Source organism: Tachypleus tridentatus, chromosome 13 (genome assembly GCF_004210375.1).
Source record: "Tachypleus tridentatus isolate NWPU-2018 chromosome 13, ASM421037v1, whole genome shotgun sequence".
Classification (NCBI taxonomy): Eukaryota; Metazoa; Arthropoda; class Merostomata; order Xiphosura; family Limulidae; genus Tachypleus; species Tachypleus tridentatus.
The window spans coordinates 108,837,830-108,855,249 of NC_134837.1; the positions used below are offsets into that span (position 1 = coordinate 108,837,830).

Consider the following 17,420-nt stretch of genomic DNA (forward strand, 5'->3'; position numbering starts at 1 on the left):
TAAAACAAACTTGAATTAACTAATTGAGGAAAACGACTGTGATTTCAAAATTAATACATTATTTTAATGTAACTTACTATAAATATGAGGGTCTCATTAAATATGTACTTTGAATTGCAATTAGCAAATGAAAAATATTCCAGCAAGTAAAATGCGTTACAATAAATGCGAAGTGTTGTATCAAATGAATTATTATAATTTCATTTATACATGTTTCAGGTTAAACTCATTACTTTCCTAAACACATTTTATTCAGTCTTTCCTCATATTAGTTTACACTCGCTAGAAATTCTACGATCATCATAAAATCTTAGAGGCAGTAAATCTTTCTGGGGAGACAGGGGGAGAAAAAGATTAAGGATGACCCATTGCCCTGTGAATTCTCGGACTGACGCAAATCTCAAAAAGTGGCATACTATAAATCTTGAAGTGGCTTAAATCTTAAGGGTGGTACACTATAAAGCTTGGAGTGACTTAAATTTTCAGTGTGGTACACAAAAAGCTTGGAGTGACTTAAATCTTAAGAGTGGTACACTATAAAGCTTGGAGTGACTTAAATCTTAAGAGTGGTACACTCAGTTCCCTGCGAAATCTTAAGGATGGTACACCGTCCTCTGTAACACGGGTTGACGTAAATCAGCTAAGAGTGATATATTGTGAAATTTGGAATGGCTGAAATCTTGAGGGTTGCTCATTGCTTTCTAAGTGACCAAACTGTCAAAAGGAGCAGACATACCTGTGAATTTAGTATCAACAAAAATGGCAAGAATGACACACTGTCCTGTTAAGCTAGTATAGACAGAAATGTTCAGGGTGACACACCATCCTGTGAAGTAACATCTAAAGAAATGTAAGGATGACACGCCATCCTGTGAAGTAATATCGAAAGAAATGTAAGGATGGCACGCCATCCTGTGAAGCTAGAACCAACAGAATATTAAGGGAGACACAGCGTCAAATGATAAAAAAACAGATGTAAATATTATGGGTGAAACACCGTCTTGTGAAACAGAACCGACAGAAACATTAACGGTGACGCACCGTCACATGATTAGAATAAAAAGCAATCGTAAAGGTGACACACCGTCCTATGTACTTTGAATCAACACAAAATTAACGATTGGCACATTATACAGTGAAATTAGAAGTTTTACGATGTCGTGTCAGTATTCCCTTCTTGAGGAATATATCTAACCGCTGGCCGACAGGTTATTCCCACTTTATACCACACTAATTAAATACGTACAAAATACGATTATGTTACAACTTACACACGCACTGCGTATGTTTGAGGGGTTTAACTAGGCCTTAAATTTTATTTTACATTGCGTGTAAACAATTAGTTCCGAGTGCAGAAAGATAGATACACTGTACACACATATATAAATTGAGATGGCTACTCAAACTATTTTAAGCAAGGCAATAAACTTTTCATGGTGCTGACAAATGACGAATAGAAAGAAGTCATAAGAATAAAAAAAATGTTTAAGCCGAAAAGTATATCTTACCAATCACACATAAAACAGCCACTTGCATTATGAAAGAGAAGCCGAAAACAGCACTGAGATATAAACCATTAGTAAAAATTCACTTTGTTTTTGTTTTTCATATTCTTGTAATAATTCACTTTGTTTTTCTCATATTTTTAAGGTACTTACAATTACACTAACTGCATGAATATTAAGATGTTTTACGGTACAACATTCCTTCCAATATTACTTCTTTAGTAAGAGCGTTTCTTGTTTCGATTTAATTACGGCAATCAAACATAACAGTGTAACGATATATGCATTCTATATTAGCCAAATACTAACACTAAAGGCACATATTCAAGAACATTACCAGAAAAAATTAAAAAAAGTAACATTCTAAAGCATTTCATATAAGGCTATTACAATTAGATTCTTTGGGGAATACTACAGCTAGATACTCTAGAACACAACAAGCAGACTTCGGGGAATACTACAGCTAGATACTCTAGAACACAACAAGCAGACTTCGGGGAATACTACAGCTAGATACTCTAGAACACTACAAGTATACTTTGGGGAATACTACAACTAGATACTCTAGAACACTACAAGTATACTTTGGGAAATACTACAAGTAGATACTCTAGAACACTACAAGTAATCTTTGGGAAATACTACAAGTAGATACTCCAGAACACAACAAGTAATCTTTGGGAAATACTACAAGTAGATACTCTTGAACACAACAAGTAATATTTGGGAAATACTACAACTAGATACTCTAGAACACAACAAGTAGACTTTGGGAAATACTACAACTAGATACTCTAGAACACAACAAGTAGACTTTGGGAAATACTACAAGTAGATACTCTATAACACAACAAGTAATCTTTGGGAAATACTACAACTAGATACTCTAGAACACAACAAGTAATCTTTGGGAAATACTACAAGTAGATACTCTAGAACACAACAAGTAATCTCTGGGAAATACTACAACTAGATACTCCAGAACACAACAAGTAATCTTTGGGAAATACTACAAGTAGATACTCTAGAACACAACAAGTAATCTTTGGGAAATACTAATCAGTGATGTCGAGAAACCCACTTGTTGAAAAATTTATATGCACAAACGGCTCTTCTATGTAAAATATTTTCTCAACCCAAACGAGCCGAAATACTACAAGTAGATTTTGCATATAAATTTGGGAAATACTACAACTAGATACTCTAGAACACAACAAGTAGACTTTGGGAAATACTACAAGTAGATACTCTAGAACACAACAAGTAATCTCTGGGAAATACTAATCAGTGATGTCGAGAAACCCACTTGTTGAAAAATTTATATGCAAAAACGGCTCTTCTATGTAAAATATTTTCTCAACCCAAACGAGCCGTTTTTGCATATAAATTTGGGAAATACTACAACTAGATACTCTAGAACACAACAAGTAGACTTTGGGAAATACTACAAGTAGATACTCTAGAACACAACAAGTAGACTTTGGGAAATACTACAGCTAGATACTCTAGAATACAACAAGTAGACTTTGGGAAATACTACAAGTAGATACTCTAGAACACTACGAGTCGACTTTGGGAAATACTACAAGTAGATACTCTAGAACACAACAAGTAATCTTTGGGAAATACTACAGTTAGATACTCTAGAACACAACAAGTAGACTTTGGGAAATACTACAAGTAGATACTCCAGAACACAACAAGTAATCTTTGGGAAATAATACAACTAGATACTCTAGAACACAACAAGTAATCTTTAGGAAATACTACAGCTATATACTCTAGAACACAAGTAGACTCTGGGAAATACTACATGTAGATACTCTAGAACACAACAAGTAATCTTTGGGAAATACTACAAGTAGATACTCTAGAACACAACAAGTAGACTTTGGGAAATACTAATCAGTGATGTCGAGAAACCCACTTGTTGAAAAATTTATATGCAAAAACGGCTCTTCTATGTAAAATATTTTCTCAACCCAAACGAGCCGTTTTTGCATATAAATTTGGGAAATACTACAACTAGATACTCTAGAACACAACAAGTAGACTTTGGGAAATACTACAAGTAGATACTCTAGAACACAACAAGTAGACTTTGGGAAATACTACAAGTAGATACTCTAGAACACAACAAGTCGACTTTGGGAAATACTACAAGTAGATACTCCAGAACACAAGTAGACTTTGGGAAATACTACAAGTAGATACTCTAGAACACAACAAGTAATCTTTGGGAAATACTACAAGTAGATACTCTAGAACACTACGAGTCGACTTTGGGAAATACTACAAGTAGATACTCCAGAACACAACAAGTAGACTTTGGGAAATACTACAAGTAGATACTCTAGAACACAACAAGTAGACTTTGGGAAATACTACAAGTAGATACTCCAGAACACAACAAGTAGACTTTGGGAAATACTACAAGTAGATACTCTAGAACACTACGAGTCGACTTTGGGAAATACTACAAGTAGATACTCCAGAACACAACAAGTAATCTTTGGGAAATACTACAAGTAGATACTCCAGAACACAACAAGTAGACTTTGGGAAATACTACAAGTAGATACTCTAGAACACAACAAGTAGACTTTGGGAAATATTACAAGTAGATACTCCAGAACACAATAAGTAGACTTTGGGAAATACTACAGTTAGATACTCTAGAACACAACAAATAGACTTTGGGAAATACTACAAGTAGATACTCCAGAACACAACAAGTAATCTTTGGGAAATACTACAAGGAGATACTCTAGAACACAACAAGTAATCTTTGGGAAATACTACAGCTAGATACTCTAGAACACAAGTAGACTTTGGGAAATACTACATGTAGATACTCTAGAACACAACAAGTAATCTTTGGGAAATACTACAAGTAGATACTCTAGAACACAACAAGTAGACTTTGGAAAATACTACAAGTAGATACTCTAGAACACAACAAGTAATCTTTGGGAAATACTACAAGTAGATACTCTAGAACACTACGAGTCGACTTTGGGAAATACTACAAGTAGATACTCCAGAACACAACAAGTAATCTTTGGGAAATACTACAAGTAGATACTCCAGAACACAACAAGTAGACTTTGGGAAATACTACAAGTAGATACTCTAGAACACAACAAGTAGACTTTGGGAAATATTACAAGTAGATACTCCAGAACACAACAAGTAGACTTTGGGAAATACTACAAGTAGATACTCTAGAATACTACGAGTCGACTTTGGGAAATACTACAAGTAGATACTCTAGAACACAACAAGTAATCTTTGGGAAATACTACAGTTAGATACTCTAGAACACAACAAATAGACTTTGGAAAATACTACAAGTAGATACTCCAGAACACAACAAGTAATCTTTGGGAAATACTACAAGGAGATACTCTAGAACACAACAAGTAATCTTTGGGAAATACTACAGCTAGATACTCTAGAACACAAGTAGACTTTGGGAAATACTACATGTAGATACTCTAGAACACAACAAGTAATCTTTGGGAAATACTACAAGTAGATACTCTAGAACACAACAAGTAGACTTTGGGAAATACTACAAGTAGATACTCTAGAACACAACAAGTAATCTTTGGGAAATACTACAAGTAGATACTCTAGAACACAACAAGTAGACTTTGGGAAATACTAATCAGTGATGTCGAGAAACCCACTTGTTGAAAAATTTATATGCAAAAACGGCTCTTCTATGTAAAATATTTTCTCAACCCAAACGAGCCGTTTTTGCATATAAATTTGGGAAATACTACAACTAGATACTCTAGAACACAACAAGTAGACTTTGGGAAATACTACAAGTAGATACTCCAGAACACAACAAGTAGACTTTGGGAAATACTACAAGTAGATACTCTAGAACACTACGAGTCGACTTTGGGAAATACTACAAGTAGATACTCCAGAACACAAGTAGACTTTGGGAAATACTACAAGTAGATACTCTAGAACACAACAAGTAATCTTTGGGAAATACTACAAGTAGATACTCTAGAACACTACGAGTCGACTTTGGGAAATACTACAAGTAGATACTCCAGAACACAACAAGTAGACTTTGGGAAATACTACAAGTAGATACTCTAGAACACTACGAGTCGACTTTGGGAAATACTACAAGTAGATACTCCAGAACACAACAAGTAGACTTTGGGAAATACTACAAGTAGATACTCTAGAACACTACGAGTCGACTTTGGGAAATACTACAAGTAGATACTCTAGAACACAACAAGTAGACTTTGGGAAATACTACAAGTAGATACTCCAGAACACAACAAGTAGACTTTGGGAAATACTACAAGTAGATACTCCAGAACACAACAAGTAGACTTTGGGAAATACTACAAGTAGATACTCCAGAACACAACAAGTAGACTTTGGGAAATACTACAAGTAGATACTCTAGAACACTACGAGTCGACTTTGGGAAATACTACAAGTAGATACTCTAGAACACAACAAGTAATCTTTGGGAAATACTACAGTTAGATACTCTAGAACACAACAAATAGACTTTGGGAAATACTACAAGTAGATACTCCAGAACACAACAAGTAATCTTTGGGAAATACTACAAGGAGATACTCTAGAACACTACACGTAGACTTTGGAGAATACTACCAGTTAGCCAGGAGTACAAAATATAACATGTGCAAAAGCTATTTAAAATATTTATTTGTTTATAGGGCCGCAAAGCGACAACAAATTTTTAATTAACTGCAAGTTATGAACTAGGCTTCTAAAGTTGAAACAGACAATCCGTGACGTTCATTTATAAAAAAAAAAATCTTTCAGTGAGTACGCACAACGAGTCATTATATGTAAAACTTAATTATGATACAAAAATATAACGGTTGAAACATGTTACTTATTATATATACACTGATATTATTTTGTTACGTAAGAACAAGTGAAAACTGCTATTTATGAACATAACATTGATAAGCAACACAGAACACAGGGTGTTCTCAAACACGTAGGGAGTCGAACCCCGAACCTTTCATTCAAGTAGTTCTTGAACGTTTCACATTTCGTTACTTTATTTCTTCCTAACCCTCAACAAGGGTTCCCTCTATCTACTTGTCTACGAATCTCATTTTTCTGATATTTAAACAGAGAAAAAAAGAGAGAAGAAAGTGAAGCAATACAAATGGAAGATACATCAAGACTACATGAAGATATTTAAACTACACACCAATGATAAACAAGACTTCAAGACTAAATGAAGATATTTAAACTACAACACCAATGATAAACAAGACTTCAAGACTACATGAAGATATTTAAACAACAACACCAATGATAAACAAGACTTCAAGACTACATGAAGATATTTAAACTACAACACCAATGATAAACAAGACTTCAATACTACATGAAGATATTTAAACTACACCACCAATGATAAACAAGACTTCAAGACTACATGAAGATATTTAAACTACAACACCAATGATAAACAAGACTTCAAGACTACATGAGGATATTTAAACAACATCACCAATGATAAACAAGCAAGCATTACATCAGTTACTAAAAAAAATAACCAAAGTTATTTTAAGCGATCGAAGCTGATTAGAACTTAGTTGTTTTTTTTTCAAGTACAAATGTTTAGCTCACAGCTCCGTCTCTTGACAGATTTGAGATCTAATTAGAGCCGCCGTTATTGAAGGTTCCCTCTTGTTTACGCGAAATATTACAAGGACCTTTAGTATTTTTCTAAATTTGTAGGAATGATATAAACACCCTTTTACCTTGGTGTTATTTATTTAATCTAAAGATACGACTAAAGGAAAGCCAGCAGTGATAAACACTATATTTACGTCAGAGTCACACAATGATCTTACAACCGCTGTACTGATTTAAATGGAAAAGTTAGTTGGGATGAACAGTTATAACACCAACATTCTTGACTGAATTTTTGCGGTTTGCACAACACAGGTACTTCATTGAGCAGCTTTCCACTGTGTTCCTAGTTTAATGTTTTTTCGATTGGGGGACAAAATATAAGACGAAACATAAAAACTTAGTTTTCAATAACATTGGCTAGAGAGCCGATGACCTGAAAATGGACAAAACTGGTAAGCTTCTAATTGCGAATCAGTAACCCACATAGTGATAACACAAGTGTCGAAATCACTTTCATTTTTACTCAATATAAAAGTAGGCCCGGCATGGCCAGGTGGTTAAGGGATTTGACTCGTAATCTGAGCGTCGCGGATTAGAGTCCCCGTCACACCAAACATGCTCACCTTTTCAGCCGTGGGGGCGTTATAATGCGACAGTCAATCCCACTATTCGTTAATAAAAAGAGTAGCCCAAGAGTTAGCAGTGAGTGGTGATGACTAGCTACTTTCCCTGCCACTGCTGAATTAGAGACAGCTAGCGCAGATAGCCCTCGTGTAGCTTTGCACAAAATTAAGAAAAGACAATATAAAAGTAAAAGGCGTAATTTATCATTAAAGTAACTTACGTAACAAAAAACGATCGCCAAGTTTCAATAACATGTAAGTTTATATGCAATGTTTAAAAAATCGCCTTACTTTATCTGTCTCCTTCTCATTGAACTTTAAACTGTCCGTTTAAACTGTGCTGCTGACAAACTGTCTTCCTCTTGATTTGCAGTTCAAAATAAGGAATAACGGTAAATAGAACTAAAATTTTAAATAATCTACAACAGCTAAAGTTTTTCAATTTTAATCTAATCAAGCGTACATCCACCACGTCAAGAAAATTCATCATTTGAAAACAGTGACATAGCTAGGCTTATAATCTAAATATGTCACAAAATCCCCGTTTTTAGAGAGGTTACAGTTAAAACATACTACATTTATCATATCAACATAGATATACACCATTTTTATTTTGTCGTAATAGAGCAGTTTAGATATATAATGCAATAGACAATTCATAGTGTTAATATTAAAATTGTATTTTGTTCTCTCTGTATATGTACATTAACTTACATGGGTAGATTAAATGGGACGAGAAAGCAAATTCAAATGCAAGAAATAAGTTTTTAGTTTCTCATCAGATTCTGCAGGCGCAACTTTAGAACAAACAACAAACCCTACTGTGTGGTCTCAACTTATTAGAAGCTCAGACCATGGATACAAAATGTAACGCAGTTTGAGAACAAAAAGAAAGCCGCACCGTGTTGTCGAAAACCATTAAAAGACAAAACCTACAAAATGTAACTCAACTTAGGAACAAAAAACGAAATTCACTACGTGGTCTTAATTCATTAGAAAAGTAAACTATGGTTATAAATTGAAACACAAAGTGAGAACAAATAAATTCCTTCTGTGTGGTCTCAAACCTTTAGAATATCAATCCCTGGATACAAAAAGTAACATAACAAGAGAAAGTAGTGGAACGATCTTGTATCAAAACTACATTTTTGCACTATTTGTAGTGTTTTAGTAGCTAGTGTGATCAGTGGCTATATGTCTTATTTCTGACGCTTTGTAGTGTTAGCTAGTGTGATCAGTGGCTATTTGTCTTATTTCTGACGCTTTGTAGTGTTAGCTAGTGTGATCAGTGGCTATTTGTCTTATTTCTGACGCTTTGTAGTGTTAGCTAGTGTGATCAGTGGCTATTTGTCTTATTTCTGACGCTTTGTAGTGTTAGCTAGTGTGATTAGTGGCTATTTGTCTTATTTCTGACGCTTTGTAGTGTTAGCTAGTGTGATCAGTGGCTATTTGTCTTATTTCTGACGCTTTCTATTCCAAGAAAAAGAAATGTATGGCATTCATTTGTCTCTACAATTACTAAAATGTTGTTTACAAAACATACCCATCTTATACGCTACACTATACGATATTCACAGTATATGTAAAAAATATAATCAGCAGTTTGTTGTTCATAGATGAATAGTTTTACAATTTCTCATATAAATCAAGTCTGTTCAACTGAATGTTTGCACGCAATTCCATTACAACAACAGATGGTCCGATGTGGCTGCTATGAGAAAACACACACACACTCATTACAACATCCGACGACATGAAAAGAAGATTTTGTCAGAAAATTATACATCACCCGAACGTAACACCAGACTTCGTTATCTGGTAATTTGTATGCCAGCCACTTGGTTAAGTATTTGAGTAAACGATAAAACATGTTGATAACCGACACAAAATGATATTGAACATTAAAGAAAGTACACCGCACGAGCGACTAATGAAAGAATTACAAAAACAAACAACTCATGTAACACCTTTTTTTTTAAACTGTACTAATAAGTATCTTATAAATATTGAGTAGCAAGTAATAAGTAATATAACTAAATAAACTAATTTAGGTAATTAAACATCACTAATGATTAAATGAATAGCAAGCAGTTTTAAAGTGCTGAAGTTTAATTTAAAATTTCCACATTTTTTCCAAAAGATAAAAAAAAAAGGTGATTTATCCCGCCATCTGTTATTGATTTTACAAACTAATATATAGTGTTAAAAGAAACACTGTGCTGGCACATCATGAAGTACACACATCACACAGGTAACTTAAAGTATTGTAGTATATTCATTACTAAATGCAGATAAGAATTTTACAAATGTTGTTAACATAATAAATATCATGTCTTTCATATCTGACCTTACATAACTTTTACTTTTTGGGGGGAGGGATTTCAACGATATCCAATATCGCATTTTGTAATGAGGTTAATTACACTTTATAAGAATGATATCGCAGGGGCTATGAAACCCTTGGCATCACTTTCGACCTCGTCACGCATGATAAGATTGATGACCAGAATAATACACTATTGTCCCATATCATAACTGCCACTATAACAAGTTTTTGGAAGGCCAACGTGAGCAGTCCTAGATCACAAATCTCACCATAGACCCTGTAATGTACATGCACTATAGTTCCAGAATCATGTTTAAGCAGAATGAAGAGACAAAAGTCCACTAGAACTGTGTCACGAAATGTTATAAGTATATGATAAAAAGGACTGTTGTAGTCCTCTCCTTTTCTATTTTATTGTCATCTTTCTAGTGACAATAACAGTTGATTTGGTTTAGCTGACAAACTTGTGAACTCTTAGTTTATGAGCCTTCTTCAACTTCAAATCCATTTAACCATATTGTTAGTGGTGCCAGAAGATATTTCAATTTTCTGATCAATGTTTTGTTTTCTTTCTTCATTGGGATTGGCAATGTCTGATAGTTAGGGCTCTCACAAACATGCTTGAACTTTCAGCCGTGGGGACATCATTTGTTGATAAAAATCCGTTATTCGTTCGTGAATACTAGAAAAACAGTTGATAGCGGTTGGTACTGACTACCTATCTTCCCTCTAGTCTTACACTGCTAAATTAGGGACGGCTAGCACAGATAGCCCTCTTGTAGTTTTGCGCGAAACTGAAAACATATAAGTAAACGAACAAAACTTTCTCCACTATAATAATTACCTTGCACGATAAAGGTATTGCTAAGAGTTGTTATGGAGCTTCAGTATAACATATATAACACTAAAATTTCTTCTTTGAAAAGGTATATTCTGTATATAGTTTAACAAGCACACACTAGGAATATATTCCTTCTGAAGGTGGCTGACACTCTTTTCAACTATAACTTTAACCTTGACGTTACTCCATTATAATGGCTGGGAATCCGTCTTGAATCAAACGCCACAGTATTAGCCGATAGAAATCGTTCAAATAATATGAAGTTAAACGCATCTTTGTATAAAACATGATTCTGATTTGCAGAGTTATACGTACAAATGACATATAAAATACTTGCAGTGTTGAATAATGAAAGTTTATATTTATTCACGTCATTTTAATAAACATGTATCATCCGATTTATCCAAATACGTAGAGGCTACCCAGCCAGAGATCTGACTTATGTAGTCATGACGGAGGGCACCCCACCTAAAACAGCACAAGTCTTCGGATTTACAAAGCTAAAATCAGGGGTTCGATTCCCTTCGGTGGACACAGCAGATAGCCTAACGTGACTTTGTATAAGAAAACATATATTCACTAATAAGGAAGGTGAGGTTTTTAGAAATCTCTGTTCTTACTTATCGTGATACAGTCCTTAACCTAAATACCAACTCTGTCCTTCTCTATCATCGTGTATGTAGACTGTCCGGTCGAAGGATCTGGCTACAGGATTCCAGTTATCTCTGTTCTTACTTATCGTGATACAGTAACGTAAATACCAACTCTGTCCTTATCATCGTGAGTCCGGTCAGGATCTGGCTACAGGATTCCAGTTATCTCTGTTTTTACTTGTCGTAGTACAGTCCTTAATCTGAGTATCAATTCTATATCTCTCTATCTACATGCACATAGAGACCACCCAGCCAAAGGACCTGGCTATTTGGCTTTAAGCTTTTTTCTAGTAACCATTGTCCTTACTAGTTGTAACACAGTCCTTTTTCAATAACAATTAATATTCTCTGACGAGTGTTCCTACCTAGATTTTACTGGCATTTGTTTTTTTTTTTTCCGTTGTAGTTTTAGACAGTTGATAAAACTGCGAATTTATAGTTTAAGCTCTTAAATTAAAGCATGCAGATGGTTTCTAAGGTGTTATGAAAGGTAATATATTGTAGTTTGGGCCATTTCAAGACTCAATATCGTTTTCTTGAAATCATGCATGAGCAGTATGTGTTTTTCTGGAACAGCACGTTAACCTGCTGACCAAATAACCTCGAAATGTTCAGTGGAATTCCGTAACTGAAATCTATTTATGCAGATGATCATTAAAAGAAATAGTAATTTCACGTGTAAACTGAACAGATAATGCACATATTGTTTCTCGTGCTTTAGTACTCCAGCCATAATTGTTTACAGATGACAACACAATCATAGTGATAGTTGAAGTGGTCACCTGTTTGACCCAAAGTCAAAATTTAGAGATTACTTTTAAATTGTTAAGATTCTAGTGCTGATGAGGTGTATATTAAGTAAATCAGTGTCTAGCAGCTTCAAGGGTAATATCTGTACAGGTTGTTTGAAATTAGAGCTTCAAGGGTAACATTCATAGGGAAATAGCATACAGAAAGTGTCAAGCTTCAAGGGTAATAATTGAGATTCACGAATTTACTAAGTTTTGGGATCTTTATGTAACTTGTAATCTACCAAGCTCGTTTCATAAAGGGTGAGCATCGTTACAAGTTTCAGACAGTGTTTTAACATTTTGAGAACATCTACATAACCACATCCACCCACTCGTATAAGGTCAACTCCACTTTACTTGAATGATTTGTATATGTTAGGAAGCTGATGTGGCAGTCAGCTGACGGCGAATGTGTAAAACAAGATAATAATATTAACAATAATATATTTCAAAGTAATAACTTAAACATAAACTTTACCTCAAATATTCAAATTACAACAAAGCTTTTTCGTAAACATTTACAGTTTGATTTCTGTTTATTAACAAACACAGATTTTGAGGTGAACTCACCACTCAACACCTTACATCTCATTGACCATAAGGAAAATACGGATGTTTGAAAAACAGTCTGATAACTTTCATACTTTGGCCTTGAATCCCTGTATATATATATATGTAGAGAGAGACAGAGAGAGAGTGGTGGAGCTACTCATTGTTAACAGGTACGATCATGGTGTCATTTGATATATATATACATAGAGAGAGGGAGAGATGGAGCTACTCATTGTTAACAGGTACGATCATGGTGTCATTTCATATATATATACATAGAGAGGGAGAGGTGGAGCGACTGATTGTTAACAGGTACGATCATGGTATCATTTGATATATATATACATAGAGAGAGGGAGAGGTGGTGCTACTCATTGTTAACAGGTACGATCATGGTGTCATTTGATATATATATATATATATATACACAAAGAGAGGGAGAGGTGAAGCGACTGATTGTTAACAAGTGCGAGCATGGTGTCACTTCATTCATATATATACATAGAGAGAGGGAGAGGTGCAACTACTCATTGTTAACAGGTGCGAGCATGATGTCATTTGATATATATATATATACAGAGAGAGAGGAGAGGTGGAGCTACTCATTGTTAACAGGTACGATCATGGTGTCATTTGATATATATATACAAAGAGAGGGAGAGGTGAAGCGACTGATTGTTAACAAGTGCGAGCATGGTGTCACTTCATTCATATATATACATAGAGAGAGGGAGAGGTGGAGCTACTCATTGTTAACAGGTACGATCATGGTGTCATTTGATATATATATATAGATGTGGAGCTAGTCATTGTTATATTATCGAAAAGCAGAAAATAGAAACAAACTAGCGGCATCACTACACAAATTATCAAGTGCACCAACAAAATACATATCACCTTACAACATATTTCAAGAATCACAATCCACTCAACAAAGAGTCTAAATACATAAAACTATGTTATTAACATGAATTCCTTTTTTTTTCAGGTACAGGGCACATGACAGGCAAAACTTTCGGCGCCTGTCGTGTGAAAGTGGGTTTTCTCGGGGTACTCCCGTTTCCCCCCACATCAAAATCTTCAGGCATTGGATTTCTAGATCCCAGCCCAGGCAACCTTTTTTCCAGACCCAGAATCGGGCCGTTTGATTTGATCTGAACTTGAATGAATTACATTCATGTTCACATCTACCCAACTTTTTCTTTTCGAGACAGGTCCCGACCTTTCCTTCTTTCCACTGCTACCTTTGCCTCCACCCAAAAGACCATTTAGTGAGACAGGGAAAAGTCAAGAATAATAACGATAATTAATTTATTAAAATAATAATAAAAAAAAAACCACCACTTAATCCTAATAATAATCCACGAAAGGGGACGAAGAGGAACTACAAAGTTCCTGAACACCCCAGTTGGAGAGAGAACTCTTCGGATTTCTCTCTCTCTAAACTGAACCCCTGCCACGTTAGTTTAGTTTAGTTAGTTTAGTCATTGTTAAAAGGTACGAGCCTGGTGTCATTTGATATATATATACATAGAGAGAGGGAGAGGTGGAGCTACTCATTGTTAACAGGTACGATCATGGTGTCATTTGATATACACATATATATACACAAAGAGAGGGAGAGGTGGAGCGACTGATTGTTAACAAGTGCGAGCATGGTGCATAGAGAGAGGGAGAGATGGAGCTACTCATTGTTAACAGGTGCGAGCATGATGTCATTTGATATATATACATAGAGAGAGGGAGAGGTGGAGCTACTCATTGTTAACAGGTACGATCATGGTGTCATTTGATATATATGAGGTGTCATCATGGTGTCATTTGATATATATATATATATATATAGCATGGTGTCACTTGATTCTTATATATATAAAGAGAGGGAGAGGTGGAGCTACTCATTGTTAACAGATGTGAGCATGGTTAGAATATAATTATATATTAGGTTCATGGTGAATTCCAATTACTTGGCATTTCGATGTCACAAGAATAAATTTATAGTTAAAGAAACATGTTACAGCTATTTCCGGGAGATGATATTCCTGCTGTAAGGTTGTTAAATGATTCACTGCTGAAATGTGTCACATTTAAAAGAATGGAATTTTGAACTTTGTGTGTGGAGGTAGAACGACATATATGGAGAAGTGTTTGGGACAGGAATGGGCTCACAAATCTCACCACCATCTAATCCAGGTCAACTCTGTCATCCTCAATGATTAAATCAGCACTAATTACATTGATTTCTAGCTGCGTTTGTGAGACTCTCGCATAGTACATTACATTGAGTATCAACTGCGTGATTAAGATATTAAAGTTGCTAGTTATAAATTTGTAGTACTCTTTAAAATCACAAGTTATTTAACACGGACGATGACCGAATAAACTGGAATCACAGCAGTTTAACAATGAATATTCGTGTCAACTTTGGTCTGTTTTAACGCAGTCAAGGAAGTATGCATCCGTTTACAGTGGAGGACTGGTGGGAAAATATTGAAGACGTGCGACTTCAGACTGGTCTCCCAGTCCTTGACAGAAGAGCCTTACGATGGAAGCTACAATATACCACAATTATAATTAAATTCTCCTGGTTTTAGAAGGAACCTTTGTCATAAAGGCCACGGAAAACTACACATGAATGATAGGTTATCATGCCAGCTTGTGGTACTAACAATGTTTGCTAGCTTTCAATTGCTTTTGTGTATATATTACACTGGTTTTCAGCTGGATTGTAAGACTTTGACATGGTAACTAAAATTGGTTACCAGTCGCGTGGCTGAGAAACTAATGTTGTAACTTACATTGGTTTTCAACTATACAGTAACTTACATTGGTTGCAAGTTGTGTGGTTAAATTAGCCACTTTTTCATTAGCTTGGTCCAATTCCTTCTTTAATTTTGAGATCTCTTGGGCATGTTTCTCTTTTGTCTGTGAATGAAAACAAACAAACATTAATCATCGAAACAAAACAAGAAGTAAATCTAAATTTGTTTTATAGAAAAACTTTGTAATGACTCTTATTAAGAAAACATATGGATATATTCTGAATATAGTAAATATTTACTTACATCAATAAAAATGTCTTGTAACAAGCACCAGTTTGCGTTAAACAAAGTAAATAATTGTTTGTTTGTTTTGAATTTCGCACAAATCTACACTTTGGCTATCTGCGTTAGTCGTCCCTAATTAGCAATGTAAGACTAGAGGGAAGGCAGCTAGTCATCATCACCTACCACCAACTCTTGGGCTACTCTTTTACCAACGAATAGTGGGATTGACTGTAACATTATAACGCCCCCACAGCTGAAAGGGCGATCATGTTTAGTGTGACGGGGATTCAAACCCGCGACCCTCGGATTACGTGTACAGTGCCTTAACCACCTGGCCGTGCCAGGCCAAGTAAATAACAAAGACATATAGGTGCTTATAGGCCTTCCCGACAACACTGTTTATATTTGGTTGAAATGACAAAACTTTAGACTTGTATTTGCCATATGAATGGAAATTATTTGGAAAGTATAAGTGACAACAATAAATCTCTCCCCAGAACAGAGGAATATCAAATTGTTGATAAGCATTTAAAATTTTAAAGGAAACCGAAGCGTGAAAACATATAAAAGGATTAACAGAAGATCTGATTACAATAATAAAAATAGCGATTATTCTTCAATATACTGATGACGTATTTTTATTTATATCATACAAATACTTAACGTTTCATTTTCTTGACAAGCATATCAGAAAATACAAGACAAACATTTATCTATAACAGTAAGCTACACAGCCTGTATCATATAAAATACATAAAATATTAAAAAACGTTTCTTGAACAAAACTTACCGCTAGGTGTAAAGATGAGGTCGTTGATATAAGTGATAAAGACGAAGAGTGCACTAGAGTAAAGAAACATAAGGTCATCATAAGACATTCTAGTAATTACAACAAAGAGTAGGTCGGTATTTCATTTGACAGTTGATACAAGTGACAAAGAGAAACAAACAGTTCGCTAAAGAAATATACTAGTGATAAAAGTAGTGTTAGTGTTACTTCACGAGGAAGTTGATATAAGTGATAAAAAGTTACCAGTATCATTTATCAGAAATACAGAGTTGTTGCTAATTTATGTAGTCGCTAATAAATGTAATACAAACGGATTACATACTAAAAATACAAAGTTTAAACGTTCTAATAATCGCAGTGCAAAGTTACCGAAACATAAGACGTCTTTTAATTTTGGCCGTTAGCCAAACAAAATTTTCTTTTTGCATTTTAAATATTCATTCTTATTTTAATTTTAAATTTTAAAAATCATATTATTGAATACGAAGGTTGACAGAAGTGACAAAATACTAACGTTCACAGCTGTGACAGACTGACTGTTCACAGAATATAGAAATACGAAGTTTATGGTAATACTCAGTGAAGTATATGAAAGTGACAAAGACTAACTGTACATAGAGTACAG

General features: G+C 34.8%; 1 protein-coding gene across 3 annotated transcripts in view; it reads right to left on the reverse strand.

Moving 5' to 3' along the window:
* LOC143236592 (uncharacterized) overlaps positions 1-17,420 on the reverse strand; it is a 138,876-nt gene that overhangs the window by 63,220 nt on the left and 58,236 nt on the right. For all 3 annotated transcript variants that reach the window (XM_076474884.1, XM_076474883.1, XM_076474885.1), the window contains exons 11-12: positions 16,796-16,848; positions 15,785-15,883 (exon numbers count right to left, since the gene is read on the reverse strand). In XM_076474884.1, the coding sequence (XP_076330999.1) occupies positions 15,785-15,883; positions 16,796-16,848 (152 nt within the window). The remainder of the gene's footprint in view (positions 1-15,784; positions 15,884-16,795; positions 16,849-17,420) is intronic.